Source organism: Rhinatrema bivittatum, chromosome 4, assembly GCF_901001135.1.
Source record: "Rhinatrema bivittatum chromosome 4, aRhiBiv1.1, whole genome shotgun sequence".
Classification (NCBI taxonomy): Eukaryota; Metazoa; Chordata; class Amphibia; order Gymnophiona; family Rhinatrematidae; genus Rhinatrema; species Rhinatrema bivittatum.
Window position 1 is genome coordinate 180,865,081 of NC_042618.1, and position 23,818 is coordinate 180,888,898.

Genomic DNA, 23,818 nt, shown 5'->3' on the forward strand with positions numbered 1-23,818 from the left:
TGGCATCTCATTAAACGTGGTTCATTTATACAAGATGGATAATCGTATGGCATTAGATTTATTCCTGACAGAAAAAGGGGGTGTTTTCCAAGTACTAAATGATGAACTCTGTGCCCAGTGATGCACAGAGATTATTGATTGTACCCCACAGGTACTAAACAGCTCTAAAAGGTTAACTGAAATTATAATCTTCCCCCAGGATGGGCTAAAGAACCTGACTGGGCTATTAACATGTATGTATGGTGGGAACAAACTAAGGCATGAGGAAAGAAAATACTGATTTATGTTTGCATTAGGCTTGCTGTTAACTTGGAATTGATATTTTGAAATGTATTGTGAAAGCTATTACTTGTATGCTTACCCTTCCTCTGCGTAAGATGGAAGTACATATGAACTATTATTTAGTGATTACTCTGCTTCAAGATTTGGCGAGTGGAATGTGAGAAATTATTTGAAGGAGGAAGTTAGCTGCGTAAGAGCACTGTGCCGCGACAGGAATGAAGCAGAGAAAGTCACTGATATTACGAGTGTAATAATTTAATATAAGACCTATAAGTTCTGAGGATAATTATGCCATTTTTCTTAGCCTGCTTGTAACAAAAAACTGCTTGTAACAAGCCCTGAGATCAGATATATGGAAAGAGAAGTTACTCAGAAAGGCTAACTGCAGATATCTGAGGAAAACAGACACTAGCCTCTAGGCCACACCTCACTGTTTGTTGCTTATGCAATAACGGACAGTTGGGGTATCAACGAGCACATGGGGAATGGTCCAGAGAAAAACTAGGACAAAGGTCAGAAGAATTAACTTAAAAAGACCTACAGCAAACTGTTTGAAATCAGAAAACCAACAGCTCGGAGGAAAAGCTTTTTGGACATTACCAGTGTTCATGAAGTGACCCATGAAGTAAGGAAAAGCTTTTTGGACATTATCAGTGGTTAATGAAGTGACCAATGAGTTGTTGCTGATTTTCCAATGTGCTGTGTTTCCAGATTTTCCAAAAATATCTCACCTCGGTAACTGTGAGGGAAGTATTTTTGTGTAGATATTCTTTATTGTAAACTCTAATTTTTTATGCTTTAATGCTTATTCTTAGACTTATAAGTAAACTTCTATGCTAATAGATAAGTATGCTGTGTATTCTGTGACATATAACCTACCAGTCAGCCACCCCACTTTTTACACCTGCCTTGTATCAAATCGAACCCTGAGATACTCCAGAGCTTGAGATGGCTGTAATTGCTCTTGGCCAGATTCACCACTTAGCCTAGTTCCTGTAGCAAGGAAACCAGACTGCGGGAAGCACGAAGATTCTCTTCCACTGTCTTGGTTCAAATCAACCAGACGTCCACATAGGGACGAACTAGAATGACCTCCTTGCGAAGGGCTGCAGCTAGCAGCACCATGACCCTCGAAAAGATCCAGGGCACCGTGGTTAGTCTGAAAGGCAAGGCCTGAAACTGGTATTGACGATTCAGGATAGCAAATCGGAGGAACCACTGAAGTTCCTGCCACATGGGAATATGCAGATACGCCTCCATCAGAACCAGAGACGTGAGGTACTTCCTTGCTTGAAAGCCATTGTGATAGAGCGCACCGTTCCATCCTGAAATGCATGACTCATAGATTTCGGTTGACGCCCTTGAGATCCAGTATGGGCCAGAACACCCTTCCTTATAGGGCACAACAAAATGGAATGATGGCCCATATTTTGGGAACAGGAATCACCGCTTTCAGATTCAACAGCAATCCTAATGTCTCTTCCACTTCTACCCTCTTCTGAGGGGAGTTGCATGGACAGACCATGAAGGCATCCGGAGGAATGCAAAGAAATGGTAGAGCATACCCATCTAGAATCAATTCGAGAACCCATTGCTCTGAAGTAATCTAGATCCACTTGTGATAAAAATAGGATAGGCGACCATCTATCTCCTGCATCACCATGTGAGCCTGCAAGCCTTCATCGTGAAGACCAAGGGGCTTCATCTCCATAGCCCTTAAGTTTTTGAGGACCTTGGAGGCGAAAGCACTGAGATCTGAAGAAGGGACGGGATCTCTGTGAAGAACGTCCCGTATAAGACTGAAAATACCAGTAGTCTAGAGAGCGGCCAATCGCCTAAAATGTCCGGGTAACAGGTTTCTTGTCCTCTGGCAATCGAGGGACCTGGGTCTATCCCCATTTTCTTGCCATTTTTTCCAATTCACTGTCAAATAAAAGTGAGCCTTTGAATGGCAGCTTAGGAAGACTGGACTTTGAAATAGTATCTGTGGACCAGTTGCGCAGCCATGGCTGCCACCTGGCTGCAGTAACCCTTCTCTGGTGACTGTGCTGACTGCATCAGCTAAGAAGGCAGTCTCTGGTTCTATCGTAGGTGCCAAGATCGGACCTAGCACCACCAGATTCTTGACAAAGACACAAGGTAGCCCAAGCTACCAAGGTGCAACAAGAAGCAATTTGGAAATTCATTGTCACAGCCTCAAAGGCTTGCTTTAGGATAGCCTCAATCCTCATATCCTGAGCATCCTTCACTGTTGCACCTCCCTCTACTAGGATGGTAGTATGTTTCGTGACAGAACACACCAAGGCATCTACCCTAGGAAAATGCAACTGCTCTCTGGCCTGTGAATCCAAGGGATGTAAATCCGCCAAGATGCATCCCCCTTTAAAAGTTGCCTCTGACATACTCCATTTCAGATCAACTCCTGGATTGCGCCGGGTGACCAAAATAGGATTCTTCTTCTGAAGCCCAAGGAGTCAGGCCCAGCCACTCTGAGGGTTTTCAAAGTCTAAGAGATCAAACTCGGCAACACATCTCTCTGAAAGAAGAGTTCTATATGGCTCCAAATCTGTGGAAATGTCCCTTTCCTCACCAGGAGAGCTACCCCTATCATTGGTATCATCATGATCTACCTGCATTTGAGCTCTGACAGACCACACTGTGCCACAGCATTTGACCGTGGAGACAGGTGGAGAAGTACTCAGAGCGCGTGGAACTACCTTAGTAGGCACTGCCGATTCAGAAGACCAGCCCTGTAGAAATGTCTGCAATCCCTAGAAGAATTCTACCCTGGAATGAGAGGATGGATCCATTCCAGGCCCGAACCTAACTCGACTCGACTATCAATCAAGGGAGGGGACAATCCTGACATCTCTCCCTCGGTCCCACTCCCCTCAGACTGAGGAGATGGACCATCGCCAGCAAAATCAGGAGCTGGAAAATCTCCCTGAACATCCAGGCAGCGCTGACATAGGCTTAAAGAAAGCTCCGGCTGAATGGCACTGATGTGGCATTCAGCACAAATAGATAAGCGCCATGCTGTAAGCGTGCAGACCAATAAAGGCTCGCGTCTAGATTACCGGCGCTTATAAACCACGTCCAAGCACACGCACCTAGGCTGCTTGCTCAACTGGACACCCAAACTGGACCCCCAATACCAATGCCTAAGCTGGACACACAAGATGTGCAACCAGAAGGAAGAATGCCCAAACTGGATGCAAAGACGAGAATGGACGAACACATGGACAAGCAGGCATGTGCCGAAAGCCTGCAAAAAACCCCCCAAAAAACGCTCAAAACTACCCCGTGCCAAAATGTGAGAAGCTTGAGAGCGGGACCTAGCCAAACGGCTGCTCAACCTGAGGTGGCTGCACTATCTCCTCACCTCACAGAACTCCCCAGAAAAATGAGCGGGACCACAAAATGCTAAGGAAATAGCCCCTACTCTTGCTTTCTTCCCTTTTGCTGTTTTATTTTATTTTTAAAGTAAAATAACTTTTACCTGAGCTCAGCCCTCCCGGCTACGGCGAGTGAGGGCTAAAGCCTTCACTGCCGTGCCTCTCTTCACCTGCAACTGCTATCTCAAAATTTAGATCCATGCCAGGCAAGCTACTAATCTGAAGGCATTCTACTGAGGGAGGGATCGCACCGTACCACTTCAGGAGGCAAGCGGTGCTACATAGACATCTAATCTTTCCGATATCTCCTTTCCAACTTTCTTTTTTTTTTTTTTTTTTTTTTTTTTTTAACTTTCAGGTAATTCCCCAAAGGGAAAAATATAACCACCATCTGCTGGAGACTGAGAATACTGGCGGGTTGATCTCGGGGTGATCTATACAGCCGTGACATCAACTTTTGCTCAGTCTCTATCTGCTGGCAGAAGTGCATAACCCACTCGTTGGGACTGACCTGCCCGAACGCTGAGGAAACTATATTTCTGAAGTGCTATAAAGCATCTTTATAGCTGAAAAGTGCTACACAAACAAATTATAAATTATAATGGAGAAATTGCTTACCTGTTAATTTTGTTTTCCTTAATGTAGACAGATAGACTCAGGACCAGTGGGTTTATGCTCCCCTGCCAGCAGATGGAGACGAAGCAGGCTTACGTCACAGTATATATAACCCTGCAGGGACCCCAGCTTGCCAGTATTCTCTTCAAAAGCAACTGTGGACAGACTAGCAAAAAACTTGATTAAAAACAAATAACCAGAACTGTACTCAACCAAGTATAAACAATGAACTCACATAAGATTCTAGATCCCCCAAGTTAGGGACTGGATGAACATTTATCAGTAATCCCTTGGAACCCAGAGCCCCACACGAAGAATACTGACACTCATGCGGAAGCTGAGGGCAGGAAGCTGAGTCCATCTGCCTAAACTAAGGAAAACAAAATCATCAGGTAAGTAATTTCTACATTTCCTGATGTGTTCAGGACCAGTGGGATGTACCAAAGTTACTCCCCAACAGGGTGGAAGGCTGCCCACGGTCCAGTCAACACCGCATGTGCAAAGGCTGCATCCTTTCGGGCCTGCACATCCAGACGATAAAACCTGGGAAAAAAGTGTGTAAGGAGGACCACCTCGCAGTTCAGCACATATCGATGGGAGACAACAGACTAACCTCTGCCCATGACACTGCCTGAGCCCTAGTGGAATGAGCCCTAACCTGAGTAGGCAACAGCTTTCCAGCATCCCCATACGCGGCCATGATCACCTCCTTAATCCAACAAGCTATGGTAGCCTGCGAAGCTGGAGCGCCCTGCTTACTCCTGCCATGGAGAACAAACAGGTGATCAGTCTTTTGAAAAGACTCAGAGACCTCCAGATACCATACAACAAGACGCCTAAATTCCAAGGAGCACAAAAGGCGAAACTCCTCAGCATCCCTGACCATATCCAGGGATGGCAAGGAGATGGATTGATTCAAATGAAAGTCCCAGACTACCTTGGGCAAGAAGGATGAAACAATATGCAGCTGGAGTCACCTGAAGGAACGGCTCCCAGTAAGACACAGCCTGCAGCTCAGAAATCCGACGCGCAGAACATATAGCCACTAGGAACATAGTCGACAAAGTCAACAACCGTAAGGAAAGACTACGCAGTGGTCAGAACGTAGGGCCCACCAAAATGTCCAGCACCAAATTAATACTCTACAATAGAACCGGTAACCTCAAGGGAGACCTAAGGGGCTTCACTCCCTTCAAAAAACAGGCCACATTAGGATGAGGCAAGGAAACACCATTCATCAGGTCTCTGAAACAAGCAAGAGCCGCGACCTGCACCTTCAAGGAATTAAGGTATGAACCTTTATACAATCCATCCTGCAAAAAATTCAGAATGAGAGGGATCTTAACTGAACGAGGAAGAACACCCCTCTCCTCACACCAGGCTTCAAAAACTCTCCAAACCCACACATAAGTCAAGGAATTGGAGAACTTGTGAGTGAGGAGTAAAGTGGCATTCACTGCAGAGGAATAACCACACTTTAAAAGGCAAGCCCTCTCAAGGGCCAAACCATAAGAGAGAATCGAGTTGGATTCTCGTGAAGAACCGGTCCCTGCTGAAGCATATCCATGTGCAGCGGAAGACAAAGGCAGCCTCCACCAGACGTCGTCCCAAATCCGCATACCACGGATGCCTGAGCCAGTCCAGCACCACCAGGAGTACTAGCCTACTGTGGCCTTCAATCTTGGGAATTATCCTGTCAGCAGGGGTTACGGAGGAAAGGCATAAAGCAATTTGTCTTCTGGCCAGACCTGTATGAGAGCATCTATTCCCAGGGACCACGATCTCTCCTGCGACTGTAGAAGTGAGGAACCTTCGTATTTATTTATTTATTTATTTTTTATTTAACAACTTTTAATATACCGACGTTCGTGAGGCACATCACGCCGGTTTACAAGTAACTCAGTTAAAGGAGGAAATTACAATGAACAGGGGGCCGGGGGATGGGAGCAGGCCAGAAAGGGGGGGGGGGGGTAAGGGAGACAGGAAGAAGAGAGGGAAAGATAGGTAGCATGAGTGAGAGTATAAAAAACAACCGTTAACATAAGAAATAAAAGGAACTTATTTACAGAAAAAGGAATATTTACATTAGTGACAATTAGCATAGGATTGATTATATCGGACTAAATTGAACAATTTTGTAAAATTGTAGGAAGATAAAAGGGGAAGGGCGGGCAAGGAGAGGCGAGAGGGAAAGCCTTGGGAGGGGGGGAAAGGCCTAAGGAGGGGGGAAAAAAAGGCCTAAGGAGGGGGAAAAAGGGAAAGCCTTAGGAGGGGGGGGGGGAAAGGGCGGGTGGGGTGGGGGGATGGAGGCTGGGAATCTGAGTGGGGGGGGGGGGATTATGTGGGAATGTATAGGTTTGGTTGGTTTCGGGGTAGATTATGTGGAAATGTTTAGGTATGGTTGGTTTCCGGGTAGGCCTTTCTGAGAAGGCCTACCCGGTAGGCCTTTCGAGAAGTCGCCAGCAGGTCTAGGAACGGAAAGCCCCAGTGATCCACAATCAGCTGAAACGTCTTAGCTGACAACACCCACTCTCCTGGGACCAGACTCTCCCTACAGAGAAAGTCCACTCTTACATTGTCTTTTCCTGCAACATGAGAGGCAGAGATCTTCTGCAGATGGCCTTCCGCCGATTCTATCAGCTGGTCTATTTCCTGTGACATTTGATGGCTCTTGGTTCCTCCCTAGCAATTGATAAAGGCCACCGTCGGTGCATTGTCCGAAATCACGCGAACCACTTCATTCCGCAGCCTGTGGCTGAACTGCAAGCATGCCAGCTGTACCGCCCAGGTCTCCAGACAACTGATGTTCCAGTGGGACCCTTTGGCATTCCAGCATCCTTGGGTCTTAACTCCAGACAGTAAGCCCCCAACCTTGAAGACTCGCATCTGTCGCGAGTACCAACTAGGCTACAGAAGACAAGGGAACTCCCTTTCAAGATGATCCTCTTGCAACCACCACTGGAGGCAGGAGCAGATTTCCATTGGCAAGTGGAGCCAAACTGCATAATCCTGAGACTGTGGGTTCCAACAAGATAGCAGAGAGTGCTGAAGAGGACGCATATGCACCCTTGCCCACGGCACCACTTCCAGGGTAGCTGCCATCATCAAAGTACCTGTAGGTAGGACCACACCATCGAGCGTATGGTGTTCATCAATTGACGCACTGGAGACATCAATCTCTGGATCTGAACTTCCAGTAGGAAAACTCTGTACTGTCCCATGTCGAACCAAACCCTCAGATACTCCAACAGCTGGGATGGTTGATGATTACTCTTGGTCAGGTTCACCGCCCAACCAAGCTCTTGCAATATAGAGATCACCTTCTGTGTCACCAGGCAGCTCTCTTCCTGAGACTAGGCTCGAATCAGCCAATAATCCAAATATGGGTGCACAGGGATTTCTTCCCTTCCCCAAGGTTGCCGCTCCTACAACCATAATCTAGGAAAATGTTCTGGGAGTAAAGTCGAGACCAAAAGGCAACACCCGAAACTGAAAATGGTGCCCAACACTGCAAAGTATAGAAAGCGTTGGTGTTCCAATCAGATGGAAATATGAAGTTAAGCCTCTGACAGATCCAAGGAGGTCAGAAATTCTCCCGATGGCACCACCATTATTACCGAGCATAAGGTTTCCATTCGAAAATGACTCACCTTCAAGTGATGGTTGACCCTCTTGAGATCCAAGATGGGATGAAAGGAGCCCTCCTTCTTGGACACAACAAAATAAATGGAATATCACCCCATACTTTCTTGAGATGTGGGCACAGGAACCACAGACCTCAGTATGAGGAGCCTTTGAAGTGTGAACTCCACTGTCTGCGTCTTCTGCAGGGAGTGGCAAGGGGACACCATGAACACAGGAACACTATGAAATTGCAGTGCATACCCTTCGCGTATCACTTCTAGGACCCACTGGTCTGACGTGATCTTGACCCACCTCTGATAAAAGACAGAGAGAGAGAGAGAGATATGTCCTATTTCCTGTTCCAGAAAATGGGTCGCCAAACTTTTATTGGAAAGCTCAGGAAGGTCCACCACCTGAGCTCACCTCTCTTGGGCTGCCAGGGACGAAAGGACTGAGACCTACCAAAAGGCTGAGTCTGCTGAAAAGTTGTCCCTCTGTAATGACGAAAACACCTGGAACCCCATAAACAACTCCTCATACCAAAGGGGTGCTGAAACTGTTTATCCTCCGGCAACCGAGGCACCAGAGCCTCACCCCACTTACTGACCAGTTTCTCCAACTCGCTCCCAAACAAGAGCGAGCCTTTAAAGAGCATCTTGGTAAGACTGACTTTGGAAGCTGTGTCAGTTTCACAGTTGATGCCTGGCTGCTATCACTGAAGCCACTCCTCTTGCTGAGGACTGAACTAAATCTCAGCCTACATCTGCTAAAAAGGCGGCAGCAGGCTCCATAACCGCTCTGGAATACCTTCCAGAACTCAATCAGAGAGAAGTAGATATGATCTCGCCACTAGGGCACAACAGGAGGCAATCTGTAAATTCATCACCACTGCCTCAAAGGCTTGCTTAAGAATAGCTTCAATCCTTCTATCATGTACATCCTTCAAGGATGCTCCTCCCTCTATGAGGATAGTCATCCATTTAGACATGGCACATACCAAAGCATCTATTTTGTGAAAACGCAAACACTCTCTCACAGCCGGATCCAGGGGGACGGGCATTCCAATGTCCGATCCCTTTTAAAATTTGCCGCTGGGGCATCCCATTCCAGATCAATTCATTCCTGGATGGCATCCATCACCAGGAAAAAACAAGAGGCTTTATGTAAGGAAACCAAATTGTGATTCTTCCTCTGCTCTGACATAGCATCCTATCCAGGAAAACCCAGCTGTTTCAAGGTCTGGGAAATCAGGGCCAGCAGTTCATCTCTATGAAACAACCACATGGTTCAATACAGTTCCAGCCTTGGAAGAATTTCCCCATCTTCCAGGGAATTGGGATCAACCTCATCATCAATGCCATCCAGATTCCTATTGGGAACACCCACAGGGAGCCAAGGCGAGCCCTGACACTTAAGCATAGGAACTGGAAGAGGGAGGAGCCACCGGCTGAGGGTCAGACTGGGCAGAAATGGGGGAAGCGGAGGACTGTGCCTGAAGAAAGGCTTGTAAACCTTGAAAAAATTCCACCCAAGAAAAAGCAGCCAGATCCTGACCAAGTCCAGGAGGAACTGGAGCTAGTCCCACAGAACTGCCCTCGCCAGTAGAGGAGCCAGTCAAGGGATAACCAAGATCTGGCATCCCCCCAGTCAAGGCAGTGACCAACCCACCATCAGAATGGGAAGAGCCAGGCTTAGCAAAATCCAAGGAAGACAACTCTCCCCGAGCATCTGAGCAGCGCTGACACAAGTTAGAAGTCAGGTCAGGCTGAGAAGCCCTAATATGACAAGCGACACAAATAGAAAGATGCTTAGGCTTACTGGTGCCATCGCTGCGGTAAACGTGCATCGAAATGGCTCGCGCTCAAAAATGAAATGTGCCCAAAAAAATAAGCACCTAGAAGAAAGTGAAGTAACATGCACAACGTGTGTGCCAAGTTAAGCTTGTAAAAAAGTTTGTGCACGTAAAAAGCGCACCCAAAAAACAAGCGCACAACGTGTACGCAGAGCCGACACACTGTCCACACTGACGGCTTAGAGAGGGGCAGCAGAACACGCAGAAGAGTGTGCAAAACAGCCATTGCAGCCTACCATGAGGTGTGCAAGAAAAAAGCCTAGGTGCAGGGCCTAGCCCACTAAGGGCTGCTCATCCCACCAGGCTGCCCAGTTCCCCAACCCCAAAAGGAACGGGAACTAATGTCGGCACAGCGCGCCAAGTACGGAGACCAGAGGAAATCCTGAAACCCCTCTAACTGTCTCTAGTTCAGGTAAAACTTTCTTTTTTTTTTTAACCTTACCTGAGCTCAGCGCTTACGGGCTGAGTACAGAGACTGTCTCCAGCTGCAGGGGGAGAGGGCATCTGCACCCATTGCCTTTCAGTTGATCTAGCAGCTAAGTCCATGCTTGGAAACCCAGCTACTGGACCAAGGCACACCTCTGAGGGACCATGGAAATCGCCTCAGGAATTTTCAGCTGGAGGAGGGAACTTTAGATATCACTGCAGGACATCGGGGCTTTCTTTTTTCTGAATTTAGAATTTCAAATTTCTCCTTCCAAAAAGCTCAAAGCAATCCCCATAGGGAGATGCCTGTCCACCATCTGCTGGAGACAGAAAATACTGACAGGCTGGGGTCACTGCAGGGTTATATACTATGTGACGTCACCTTGCTCTGTATCTATCTGCTGGCAGGGGAGCATAAATCCACTGGTCCCGAGCCATCTGTCTACACGCTAGGAAAATACTGTTTAAAAATATTTTGTGACAATATTGGCATAAAAACTAAAATAGATTCTTTTTAAAGCAGGAAAATGGATCAAAATAAAACTTCAAATTCAAGAAGGTGAATCTCACAAATGGTTCCACAACAGGAAATAATTGCATGCCTTTAATTAAACTAAATTAATAGTACGTTGATAGAATATAGCACAAAATGGAATATGAATGATAAATCGGAGTAGTTACCTATTAGGCCTGTTCTGTACCCAGCGCCTTTTAAAACCTCTGCTAGCGTGGTCTCATTCAGTGGAAGGCCACCTACCGAAGTGACGGCAAAGTTGTGAGTAACGCCGTTACGAAGCCCAAGCCTTCCCGTGAGCAGAGAAGCACGAGAGGGTGAACAGGTGGAAGCAGCTGAATGAAAATCCACAAATCTGCAAGACATAACGTTCTGAGGTCGGCTGGAGGGACTGGAATGGCTCTCTAATCCACGACTTTGTATTTTCCAAGTTCAAAATCAAAACATTGCTCCTGCCTGCGTTTTTAAACATATTTGACACACATATAAACTGCAGTAATGCACAATGCCCTTTCTTGCAATACCTTCTTTGTCCATATTACCATCTACTCTAAGGCCCAAATCTCTCTTGCAATTTTTTTCCCCCAAATATATTCCTTTCTCTACCTGGAGGGAGGAGGCGGAAGAAAATAACATGTGCAGATTCCATTTTGAACTCTACATGTTATTTTCCATGAAAAAGAGGCACAAATGCTTGCAGTTATTAGTACCTGCAGCAATTTTCAAAGTGAAAGCACACATACTTTATCTTTGAAAACTGGTGCAAATCCCTGCAGACTGTCCCAATGTGGATGATCTGAATTTGCCTCCATGATGGTTGTCAATCATTGAAGATCCCCATCCTAATGAAGAGCTTAAAAAAAACCCCAACAAACAAACAAAACACCTCGTCAAGAGCTTTCTTTCCATATGTGATCAAAATATTCAAGAGAAAAGCTTGGCAGAGGATGTAAATATTTCTTTGATAAAAATGGAAATGGTAATAACCAAACGTTCATTTCGCTGAGAGGCAAGATGGCGGCATGCAGTTCTGTTGCTCTGACTTTTGTTTTCCTACTTACCTTTTCTTGCTGGAAATGCCTTCCAAGCGTAAGAGGAAGATTTGGGTCTACCCTCCAGACCTCATTCCCCAATCTAGGCAACTTCATGACTTCTCCAGTTGTTCTGAGAGCTGAGGATCCTGATGTATGTCATGGTGAGAACCGTGAACGCCGGCAGAAGAGGCGTCCCTGAGCCCAGATCTTTGTTCCCGTTCCCCCTCCCTGGTGTAACGAGACACTTGGGAGAGCGTTCCTGCAGTGTAAAGCGATGATACGGTGTGTGCATTTGCAGTGGAGGGGGCGCTTCGAGTTTCACTGCTTGTACAGGACCTGCCTTCCCTGCTTGAGAGCAGTGGTGAGCCAACCGAACAGGCTATCAAAGCCATGTCCACAGCAAGTCCGTTGAACCGATAATAGGATCTACCCCGGCTGGCCTACCCGGGAAGCCATGGTTGCTGAAAGCGATGATTCTTTCACAATTCCATCTCACCCTGAAGCGGTAACCCTTGAGGATCTTTGGGATTTGGTTGGCTGGATTTGCGAGATTTCTAAAATTGCTAAACTCTAAGATGGACTTTTTCTCATTAAATTGTCATCAAAAAGCTTTGGAATTGCAGGAGCAAGTTAATTTGTCTAATTCAAAAGTTTCTAAAGTGGAAGATACAGTTAAATCTATCCAGGAGTTTAATGTTATTACTGTGAAAGATTGGACTGCTCTTTCTAGGTGTACTGGATTTCTAGAAAATAATGTGAGACTTTTAATTTGCATCTCTTGAATTTCCCCAAAGTTACAGGGGAAATTCCATATGTAACTTTGAAGAGGTTCTTTCAAGAAGTTTTAGGCTTTGCAACTGAACAAATGCCATCAGTAAATATCTATTATTTTCTTCCAAAAAATGAAAAAAAAAAAATCATGGAGTTGCTGCTAATATTGAAATTCAAGATAATTTGACCAATTTCCTTGAAAATTCTACGCTGGAAGTTCTGGACAGGAGTACCTTGTTGGTCTCCATTTCAACTTTGGACTTAAATAATGTCATGCGTAATTACTTTAAGAAGTTTCCTTTTCTGTTTTATGGTTAACCAGTGAGGATTTTTCCTGATCTTGCTCAAGCTACTCAAGTTAAGAGAAAAAGCTTTTAGGTTTTCAGTAGAAATGTGTTATCAAAAAAGGTAACAAATGTTTCATTATTTTTGCCTGAACAATTGAAATCTTTTATAGAGGCCCAAAGGCCATTAACCTCTTCCCCTGTGCCCCAAGTAACTTAGGCCTAGATTCATCAAACCTTTGCATGCGATAGGAATAGGGGTGTTTTTTATGGTAATAGTTTATTTATCGCAAAGTGTGCTATCGTAGCTTCGCATGGGTATTACTGCAGAGTGTGATAACTTTTCACACTTTGCAGTAAGTGCCACAACTGGGGGTGGGGGGAGAGAGAGAGAGAAAACTGAGTAGGTATAAGGTCCTCATACTAGGTAGGTATTTAAACCTCTATATGAAGCCCATCTAGTTACTCGAGGTGAGATTTAGGTATTAGTGTAGGGGTTAGGGACCACTTTGACATTCAGAGTGAGATGTACGAACAGAACAGTGCACACTTATGATGATTTGATGTCCTTCGGAGTGAGGAAACTCACCCAAAGATGAAATTTGTACAATGTTCTCTCAGCCTAGCTTGATGGACTCTCTACCTGGGTAACATCAAGCTAGGTTGAGAACATTGTACAAATCTCATCTTTGGGTGAGTTTCCTCACTCCGAAGGTCATCAAATCTTCACAAGAGTGCACTGTTCTGTTCATACGAATCACTCTGAATGTCAAAGTGGCCCTTAACCCCTACACTAGTTCCTAAACCTCACCTCAAGTAACTAGGTGGGCCTCATATAGAGGTATAAATACCTACCTAGAATGAGGGCCTTATAGCTAGGTTCTCTCTCTCTCTCATAGTAGGTAGCTTAAAACACTAACAGTGCTATGAGCAAAAACATCACAAAGTGTGAAAGCTATATCACACAGCTTAACACAAATGAAAGAAGTGTAGTTATTAGCTGTGTTAAAACTGTGCAATATGGCTTTGCAACTTGCAAAGCCAGCCCACTTGGCCAAAACTCCACCCCTTTTCTAAATTAGCATCGCACCATGTGTTATGGTGCTTTTCACATGCAAAAAGCCCATAACGTAGCTTGGAAAATAACCCCCTTAGTCCTAAAGTGCATATATAACTGCTGATTATATCTATGTTACAGCCATTTTCTTTGATTATTATTACCTTTGGATACTTCTCTTTGTTGCCCTTCTGCTTCAATCTTTTTTTACTGCTTGGAAGTGGAGGATTGCAGTGTAATTGCTACTCTGAAATATTTTTCTTATAGTTATATTTTTTACATTTAATGCTGAAGTCCATGTGTTTTATATACAAGCAATTTACTTTTCTTGGACCGGTGCTTTTTTAATATATTTATAAATGATCTGGAAAGGGGTACGACGAGTGAGGTGATCACGTTTGCGGATGACACAAAATTATGTAGAGTAGTTAAATCTCAAGCAGATTGTGATGAATTGCAGGAGGACTTTGCAAGACTGGAAGATTGGGCTTCCAAATGGCAGATGAAATTTAACGTGGACAAGTGCAAAGTGATGCATGTAGGGAAAAATAACCCTTGCTGTAATTACACAATATTAGGTTCTATCTTAGGAATTACTACTCAGAAAAGAGATCTAGCCATCAAAGTGGATAATACATTGAAATCATCAGCTCAGTGTGCTGTGGCGATCAAAAAAGTAAACAGAATGTTAGAAATTATTAGGAAGGGAATGGAAAATAAAATGGAGGATGTCATAATGCCTCTGTATCGCTCCATGGTGAGACCACACCTTGAATACTATGTGCAATTCTGGTCACCGCATCTCGAAAAGGATATAGCTGCACTGGAGAAAGTGCAGAAAAGGGTGACCAAAATGATAAGGGGCATGGAATGGCTGCCCTGTGAGGAAAGGCTAAAGAAGTTAGAGCTGTTCAGTTTGGAGAAGAGATGTCTGAACAAGTCAATGTAAATCGGTTATTTACTCTCTCAGATAATATAAGGAAATTATCAAGTAGCTCATTTAAAACAAATTGAAGAACATTTTCACTCGGGGCATAGTTAAGCTCTGGCATTGATTGCCAGAGGATATGGTTACAGCAGTTAGTGTAACTGGGTTTAAAAAAAGGTTTGGATAAGTTTCTAGAGGAAAAATCCATAAACTGCTATCAATTAATAAGCAATAGTAGTTTTTGATTTATCTAATGTTTGGATACTTGCTATGTACTAGTGATTTGGATTGGCCACTGTTGGAAACAGGATACTGGGCTTGATGGACCCTTGGTCTGATCCAGTATGGCATATCTTATATTCTTACAAAAGCTAATAAAGAGAAAAAAAATGGGAATGGTACATCGAAACTCAGGTTCTACTTTATCCTAAAAAGCCTCATTTCTTTCCACTTCTCTCAAGGAGCTCTACACGGCCCTAGCCTCCACCCGGATGCCCCAGGTACCTTGCTGCATCAGCTCGCCTCAACCCACCCAGCAGGACCCCCAAGAGAGATTTTAAAAAATGGCCCATGACACAGGCTCTCCCTCTTACCTTCCCCGACGCCGGCACCGAAAGCTCCACGCGATCAGCGCCAACCCGCCGGGGTCAAGGAGCTCCACGCGGCCCTCACCTCTACCCGGACGTCCCAGGTACCTCGCCGCATCGGCCCACCTCGACCCGCCCAACCAGACACATCACCACCCGCGCCAAGAAGGATTTAAAAACAGGCCCGCAACACAGGCATCGCACGCCGAAGGTGCGTGACTAAGGGGCATGCCCCTTGGTGTGTCCCTTTGTGCTGACCCAATTGCCTCGACTGCCTTCCAGGACTCAGCAACCTACTCATCCCCTTCTCTCTCCCCCCCCCCCTTCCCAGCCAGTACCCACTCCAAAAACCCCTAGGCCCGCTGGTAACTCACCCAACTCCACCTACTCTACAATCCCCATCCCCCCAACCAACCACCATCCAATCTCACACCCATCATGGAATCACCCAAGAAGATACCCATTCTGCCCCGCAACAAATACAAAAAAATAGAAACAACGCCTATCATGAACAGACCCCAAAGACTCCTCACAATACCCATCTTTCCCTACACTCACATAACTGCCCTCACAGTCTTAACACTAATCTTAGTCAATGCTCAATCAATTGCAAACAAATTATCAATCCTCCACGACATTCTCACCGACAACCACCCAGAAATCTGCTGCGTAACCGAATCCTGGCTGAAGGAATCAAACATAGCCCTAATAAACCAACTATCCAAGGCACTATACAACATCTACTCACTGCCCAGAAAAAAAAAAAAAGGAGGCGGTCTCCTATTTATAGCCCAAAAAATAAAATACAAATTCAGGTTCCACAATATTAACTTACCTCCCCCAATTTGAAATCGCACTCTACAAATCAAAGCACCTGCAAATTATACCAGTATATGCCCCACCCGGACTCCTAGAGCACAACCTGTCACCCTTGATTGAAGCCATAACAAACATCAACATGAACACCCCAGCCATAATTCTAGGAGAATTCAACCTACACGTTGATAAAACCCCCCCTCTCCACCGCCTGCCGACTCCTACTAGACACCATGACAGCAATCGGCCTCAAGCAAATAGTAAAAACCCCAACCCAAAGATCAGGCCACACCCTAGACCTCATATTCATAAACGACAAAGTTGAGCTCAAAGAACCACCCTCAACCACGGATCTCCCATGGTCAGACCACAAACTCATAGAAACCAAACTACAACTGAACACCATCCACCATGAACGATACAATCAAGTCAAACGCATCGAATTCAACAAGCCTTGCTCCAGTGATTAGTTAATCGAAATCCTGCCGAACAATTTAAAATCCTTAGACAAAACAGACACCAACTCCGCCGTCAACTCCTGGCTCACCATCACCTCAGAAATAGCGGAAAAGAAATGCCCAATCATCCAGAAAGTAATCAAACCAGCCTCCAAATACAAAGCCCCATGGTACACCCAAGGTCTCCAGAACATCAAAAATATCCTAAGAACGGCAGGAAAAAAAATGGAGAAAAAACCCAACAGACCATCCTCTACATATACAAAACGGATATTGACAAAGCCAGAAAAGATTTCTATGCAAGAAAGATACACAACTACCAATTCAACCCCACAGCACTTTTCACATACATCAAAGACTTCACTCAACCCAACAAAAACCCCCTGCCTCCAGAAATCAAGTGATCACTTGCGACAAATTTGCCAACTTCTTCCAGGACAAAATCCTCAACCTTACCACAAAAAACCCAACCACGAATGAAGAGACCGCAATCCCTCCAAGGAAACCTGGCACCAGATGGTCACATTTCGAGAACATAGCCTCCACCGAAGGTGAAACCATCATCCGAAAAAAGAAACCTGTGTCACACCCAATAGATGCCCTCCCAACACTTAAACAAGTCTCCAACATCATCGCCAGGCCCATCACCGACATAATCAATCTCTCTCTAGATGAGGGCATCTTCCCAGACAAACTCAAATGCTCTGTCATTAAACCAATACTCAAAAAACCCGAACTTGACGACTCTGATATCGCCAACTTTAGACACATATGAAACCTCCCCTTCATAGCCAAAACACTAGCAACTCTCGGACCATCGAGAAAACCACAAAATACTCTTCCCAGCGCAATACGGATTCAGGAGCACCCTCAGCACAGAAACCCTACTACTATCCCTCTCAGACACAATCCTTAAAGGCCTAGACAACAGCCAAAAATACATTCTCATACTCCTCGATATATCAGCAGCCTTTGATATCATCAACCACAGCATCTTCCTGAACAGATTAAAAGAAATTGGACTATGTGATACCACAATCAGCTGGTTCACATCTTACCTATCCAAAGGATCATACAAAGTCAGAACCAACAACACAGAATCCAAAAAAATACCCCTTCCTCACGGCGTCCCTCAAGGATCCTCATTATCACCCATTCTCTTCAATATCTACTTCCTACCTCTTTGCAAACTCTTATCTGGATTCAGTCTATCATAATACATATACGCCAACGACGTCCAAATCCTCCTCGCCGTACGAGACAACATTGTGATTACCCTAAAACTCTGGGGCACCTACCTCAAAGCAATCCAACAACTACTAACACAAATGGCTCTCACCCTCAACAAAACTGAAATACTCTACATATGAAACAAAACCTCAACTATACCTGACCCCCAAATCAATACCTGCATAACAAATAAAGAAGTTATCCTCACAGCAAAAGATCTAGAAATCACGCTAGACAGCGAACTAAACCTCAAGAAACACAAACACTACAATAAAAGAAGGATTCTACAAACTCCAAGTCCTAAAGAAGATCAAATCCCTTCTACACTCCCAGGACTATAGAACGGCATTACAAGCTTTCCTGTTCTCCAAACTAGACTACTGCAACGCAATCCTCCTAGGCCTACCAGCTTCAACCCTCAAACCACTTCAACTCCTACAAAACGCAGCAGCAAGATCACTCACCAGCAGCAAAAGATCACATAACCCCAATTCTCAAAGAGCTACACTGGCTCCCAATCCCTTACAAAATACAATACAAAACCTTATCCCTCATCCACAAAGCATTATACAGTAACAAAACAGAATGTCGCGCTACACTTCCAAACACCTCAAAGGAATCTATTTGTCGCGCTACACTTCCAAACACCTCAAAGGAATCCACAAACACCGGTCTTCTCATAACACCCTCCCCAAAACTAGCTCATCACAACTCAACCTGAGCATGTGCATTCTCCATAGCCGTACCCCCCCCTATGGAACACCCTCCCCACAGACCTGACTCGAATCAACGCCACAAACCTTCAAAAAGAAACTAAAAACATGGCTCTTCCAAAAAGCCTTCATGACATTCTGAGGACAATCAACACTCAACTCACTCATTTCCACCTCCCCCCCCACCCTTCAACTTTTCCTCACTCTTCCCTTCACATACCCTCTAACCCCCCACTCTAATCACCAATCAATTTCCACCTTAAAATGCCCAAACTCCCATCCCCCTCTTATCCATCCTATGCTTTAAGAACATGCCATACTGGGTCAGACCAAGGGTCCATCAAGCCCAGCATCCTGTTTCCAACAACAGTGGCCAATCCAGGCCATAAGAACCTGGAAAGTACCCAAAAACTAAATCTATTCCATGTTATCATTGCTAGTAATAGCAGTGGTTATTATCTAAGTCAAGAACTATACTCCTCCAAGAACTATACTGAAACAACTATTAACTCAAAATATCAACCCTCCCCCCCCCCCCCCCCGGAACGTCCCACAGATTCAAGCCATATTTTGAAACCACAATTAACGCAGAATGTTAAGCTTCTATGTACCTAAATGTTCATAAGAGATACCGCCCTCCCAAAGTTATTCTTTACTTGCTTGTTAAATTATTCTCCCCCTATTATGTTCTCCCAGTTCCACACCCTGTTACAATGTAACCTACTTAACTCGTTCCATGTGAACCGATGTGATAACATGTGTTGAATGTCGGTATATAAAAACAAATAAATAAATAAATAAATAAAGCTGCCTCTTCCTCAGTTAATCTAGTGACTAGTGAGAGCTTGTGTGTGTGTGTGGTAGAATGGGTGCATCAATGGCAGCTTTGTGTGTGTGTGTGTGTGTTAGAATGGGTGCCTGGGTGCATGAGTGGCAGCTTTGTGTGTGTGTGTGTTAGAATGGGTGCCTGTGGTAGAATGGGTGCCTGGGTGGTGAGTGGCAGCTTTGTGTGTGTGTGGTAGAATGGGTGCCTGGGTGCATGAGTGAGAGCTTGTGTGTGTGTGTGTGTGTGGTACAATGGGTGCATGAGTGGCAGTGTGTGTGGTTGTAAGTGACAGAGTATGTGTGAGATTGCATGTAAGTGACAGAGCATGTGTGTGATTGAGAGAGACTGGTCAGGGAGGTGACTGGTGTGTGTGTGTGAGAGACAGAGACAGAGACTGGTCAGGGAGGTGACTGGTGTGTGTGTGTGTGTGAGGAAGAGATACTAGTTAGGGAAGTTATTGGTCTGTGTGAGACAGAGACTGGTTGTGGGCCCTAAGGAAGAGGACTGTGAGGACATAGTTTCAGCAGCCACTGCTGCTTCTGGTGAGTGCTATTGGTCTGCAAGGGAAAGGAGTAGGAGAGTTGCTGGAGAGGGTAACTAAAGGCAGCTTTTTAAGTTTATTTTTCTTGATTGACTGCCATTTTAATTATTGGGTATTATGTGATGTGTCTGCTGTTTGAAATATTTTGATATTTAGACTATTTTTATTAATTTTTATGAGTTTGTAATTGTTGGATGTTATTCTGTTCATCAGCTGTTTTGTAACATTTATTAGTATAGTTTTACAATTATTTCTAAGTGGGTATCTATAGCAGCTTGGCTTGCTCTGTTTTCCCAATAGGAGGTGTATTAGTGTTTAGGGCCTGGTTAAATATTTGTAGTGGTAAATTACTGTCTTTTCATAAGGAGGGGTATTGTGCCTGGCAGTAAAGAGAGTTTGTTTTGCTTTTACTGAGATGTCATCAGATCCAGAATATCTTTTTTTGTATCGTGAGCTGTACAGGTAATGCCCTAGTTCTGCTCTGCACCCATTTTTGGGGGTCGATGTGGTTCCTGAGGATGCAGAATGTATATTTACATTTTGTCCCGTGACAGTCACATGTTCAGTGTGTCATGCACTTGAGAACCATCTGTCAGGTGTGTCCCAGCTGAAAAAAGGTTGAGAACCAATGATCTAGTCTATAACCCACCTAACTTAGCTTTCCCAATTTATGGCTTCACAGTTTTAACTCAAAGTCTCTTCTTTGTGTTTTGTCTGTAAGTCTTCTCTAGATTGTAAACTACAAGGAATAGGGATTCTGTTTTGTGTATCTCTGAAACATATACCCTGTAGCACTAAACAGATTACAATAATAAATGACAGAGTCGGGTGGCAGCTTACAGACTAACCAATTTATTGAAGCATGCCAGCAATATTCTTCTGCTATCTACATAGGACAAACAGGTCAATCCCTAAGGAAAATAATAAATGGACATAAGTCTGACATTAGAAATGGCAATATCCAGAAACCAACAGGAGAACATTTCAAACTTCCAGAACATTCTCTAGCTGACCTTATGGTTTCCATACTCCTACATAAGAATTTCAAAGGAACACTCCAGCATGAAACTGCTGAATTGGTATTAAGTTTTTTGATGAGTTCCATCAGGCTAGTTCTGAACAGAAACAATGGCTTCATGACTCACAACAACTATCTATGAATGTCATTGTTATCCAATCATTCTGTCTTTTCACACTTACCTCAGTTGTTAGTAAGCTATACTATAATGCTATTAACACTCTCTCCACACCATGTCCTGCCTAAACCAATGCCTTCACTTATGCTTCAATAAATTGTTTAGTCTACTAAGGTGCCACCCGACTCCTGTCATTTTTTGCTACACCAGACTAATACATCCATTCCTCTGGAGATTTTTCAATAATAAATATGAAAATAAATGAGAGATGGTATTATATATACAGGCAGATGTATTTGCTATGTATTCCTTGCCATAAATCCCAGCACTAACAAACAACTTTACTGCCCCACACCCACACTTAGCAGCTCCAATGTGTCTATAGCCATCAGAGCTACTAAAGCATATGCGAGAATTTTAATACAGAGGAGAGAAACACAGGCCATTACTGTGAGATTGCAACTTATTTTTATCTCATTTACACAGAAGACCAAGGACCTGCTGCAATTTCCTCTTATCTCATGTAGACTCCATCTATAGATATAAAGGAAGGACAGGCAGAGAGCCAAGTACTTCTTGTGTAATCATTTGACTACATACATAAAAAAAAAAAAAACACCCATGGAAAAGTACTGTTAGTATACACAGAAGTTTCCTTATTTTTTGAAGCTTACCTTATTCCTTCTTGGGCCATCTTATCCAAGTGTGGAGTGACTTCACTCTCTCCCCGGTTTACACCAAGATCACCCCATCCCATGTCATCAGCTAAAATGATTATAAAATTGGGCTTTTTGGAACCTGTTGCCTTGCCTTCAAAATAATCCGAAGGATGATAAAAGAAGCCAGTGTAAAGAATAATCAAAAGCAGTACTTTGCACAACAGTCCCTCCATCCTGCCAGAGTGCAAATATAACCTAATCACAGACCATCAATTCTTCCCCATGGTAGCTCTATGTAGGTCACACATTTCTATAGAAAACTGGCATGGAAACACATATATGGAAGTTTACAGAACCATGGTTTTGTACACTCAGTTTACTGTGATGTTAAAGTAATATGCACGTTGAAATTTGATACTCAGATAATTTGTTGATATTTTATTTATTCTATTTGCTTATATTTTTGTTTTCTGAGGCTTTGCTGACAGAAGACAACAGTCAAAACAAGCGTCATAATCTTCATTAAAACAATGAAGGTAGCAGTATTGAGTCTCGCCATACAATGTGTGAAGCCACTAGAATGCTTTTCTGGGGACTCTCTGGATCAAATCCTCCTAAAAGCGGCAGGGCCATCTTTCCTGTTGCCATTTTTATGGACATATGCAATTACAATCCAACAAATGCATTGATCTATGGTTCTTCACACATACTTCTGCAGTTCATTTATTTTGGCCATTTGAACAAATATCCAGCAAGTGTCTCCATAAAGAAATACTCGGTTCTTGGTGCAAACATAGAATGTGACTTCACTTCTGCCACTTGTCTCTCCTCTTAAAAAAAAATAAAGATGGCAGGTTTCTCCAACGGATGCCAAACTTCAACTTCAGACACAGGCCATTTACTGCTGTTTGAATTCTATGATTACTGTAATTTGAAGGTGAATCCCCTGTTGAAGAAAAAAAAAAAAAAAGAAGCCGTTGAAATTACAAGAAAACATTTTCCATTCAGAAGTAGTTTTGTTGTATTAACAAAAAAAAAGTGTTAATGCCTTTCGAGGGTTGATATTGTAGTATATTAAAAAAAAAAAAAAAAATCAAAGTCCAAATGGATTTACAAAATCAAATTTTTCAATTTTTAATTTATTTTGCCAAAGTTTTGACTAATATAATGAAAAGTGGATTTCAGTTGAGGAGTCTAAACTTTTGCAAACTGGATTATATATTGCAAATTCTGGATATGTAAGTATCTTTAGATTTTAATTTTTAAAGTATTAAAATATCAAGCTTTTAGGAGTGGGTAAGAATGAGGAGCTTTCAAAAAATGTTACATGCTGATCTCTCTTTAGGAATTAAATGTACATCAGGAAGTTTTTGTGGTAAATGGTATGTCAATGATCTACATACAACGTAAATAATGTGTGTTGATGTGACTCTGTATAGGAAACAATAAAAGATTTTTTCTTGAGATGTATTGATCCGTGATTGATGTTAGCCACACATTATTTACGTTGTATTTTGCTCCATATGTGTGTGTTGTTTACTCCACCACTACTGCGTGCTTATGTCAATGATCTAAACAGTTTTGATAGTATTTGCTACTTGCCTACTTTAGCTGTTTTTCCTTGTCTTAACATTTTACAACTCTGTGGCAGAAGGATCACTAACCATTTCTAAAACTTTCTCCAGCGAGTCTAATTTACTGTAGCTGAATTTAACTAGCCTTGAGCTACCAATGAAAAAGCATAAGCTAAATACACAATAAATAAAAATAAATAAACTGTACAGAATCAGTCTTTTTTTTCTGCTACAGCACCTCTAAGGCTTGGCAATTATTGGTGATGGGGGAGGGAGAGGGGTTAAATGCTGTAATGGCCTGCATAAATTTATGAACATTTATAAACATAAAAGTTACACTTATTTTCAAGCCAAACTTATGCATGTAAATTTGAGAAGATTACCTGAGCAAAACTACCCACAATCACACCTTGCCATTTGATGTGGGTAGTTTTGCCATGTACAAACTTCTTAAAATCAAAAAGAAGGCATGTAAATGAACACCAAACCAATACCT

The 23,818-nt window shown here is 43.6% G+C and overlaps 1 protein-coding gene across 9 annotated transcripts in view; it reads right to left on the minus strand.

Annotated features, from left to right (window-relative positions):
- The window catches only part of ARSG (arylsulfatase G), a 240,054-nt gene that overhangs the window by 137,341 nt on the left and 78,895 nt on the right, over positions 1–23,818 (minus strand). For 7 of the 9 annotated variants that reach the window (XM_029599301.1, XM_029599300.1, XM_029599306.1 and 4 more), the window contains exons 2-3: positions 21,764–22,694; positions 10,876–11,063 (exon numbers count right to left, since the gene is read on the minus strand). In XM_029599301.1, coding sequence (XP_029455161.1) covers positions 10,876–11,063; positions 21,764–21,981 — 406 coding nt within the window. In that variant the 5' untranslated portion in view covers positions 21,982–22,694. Of the gene's footprint in view, positions 1–10,875; positions 11,064–21,763; positions 22,695–23,818 lie in introns of those variants that run through there. The other 2 variants (XM_029599310.1, XM_029599309.1) reach the window with 2 other exon arrangements.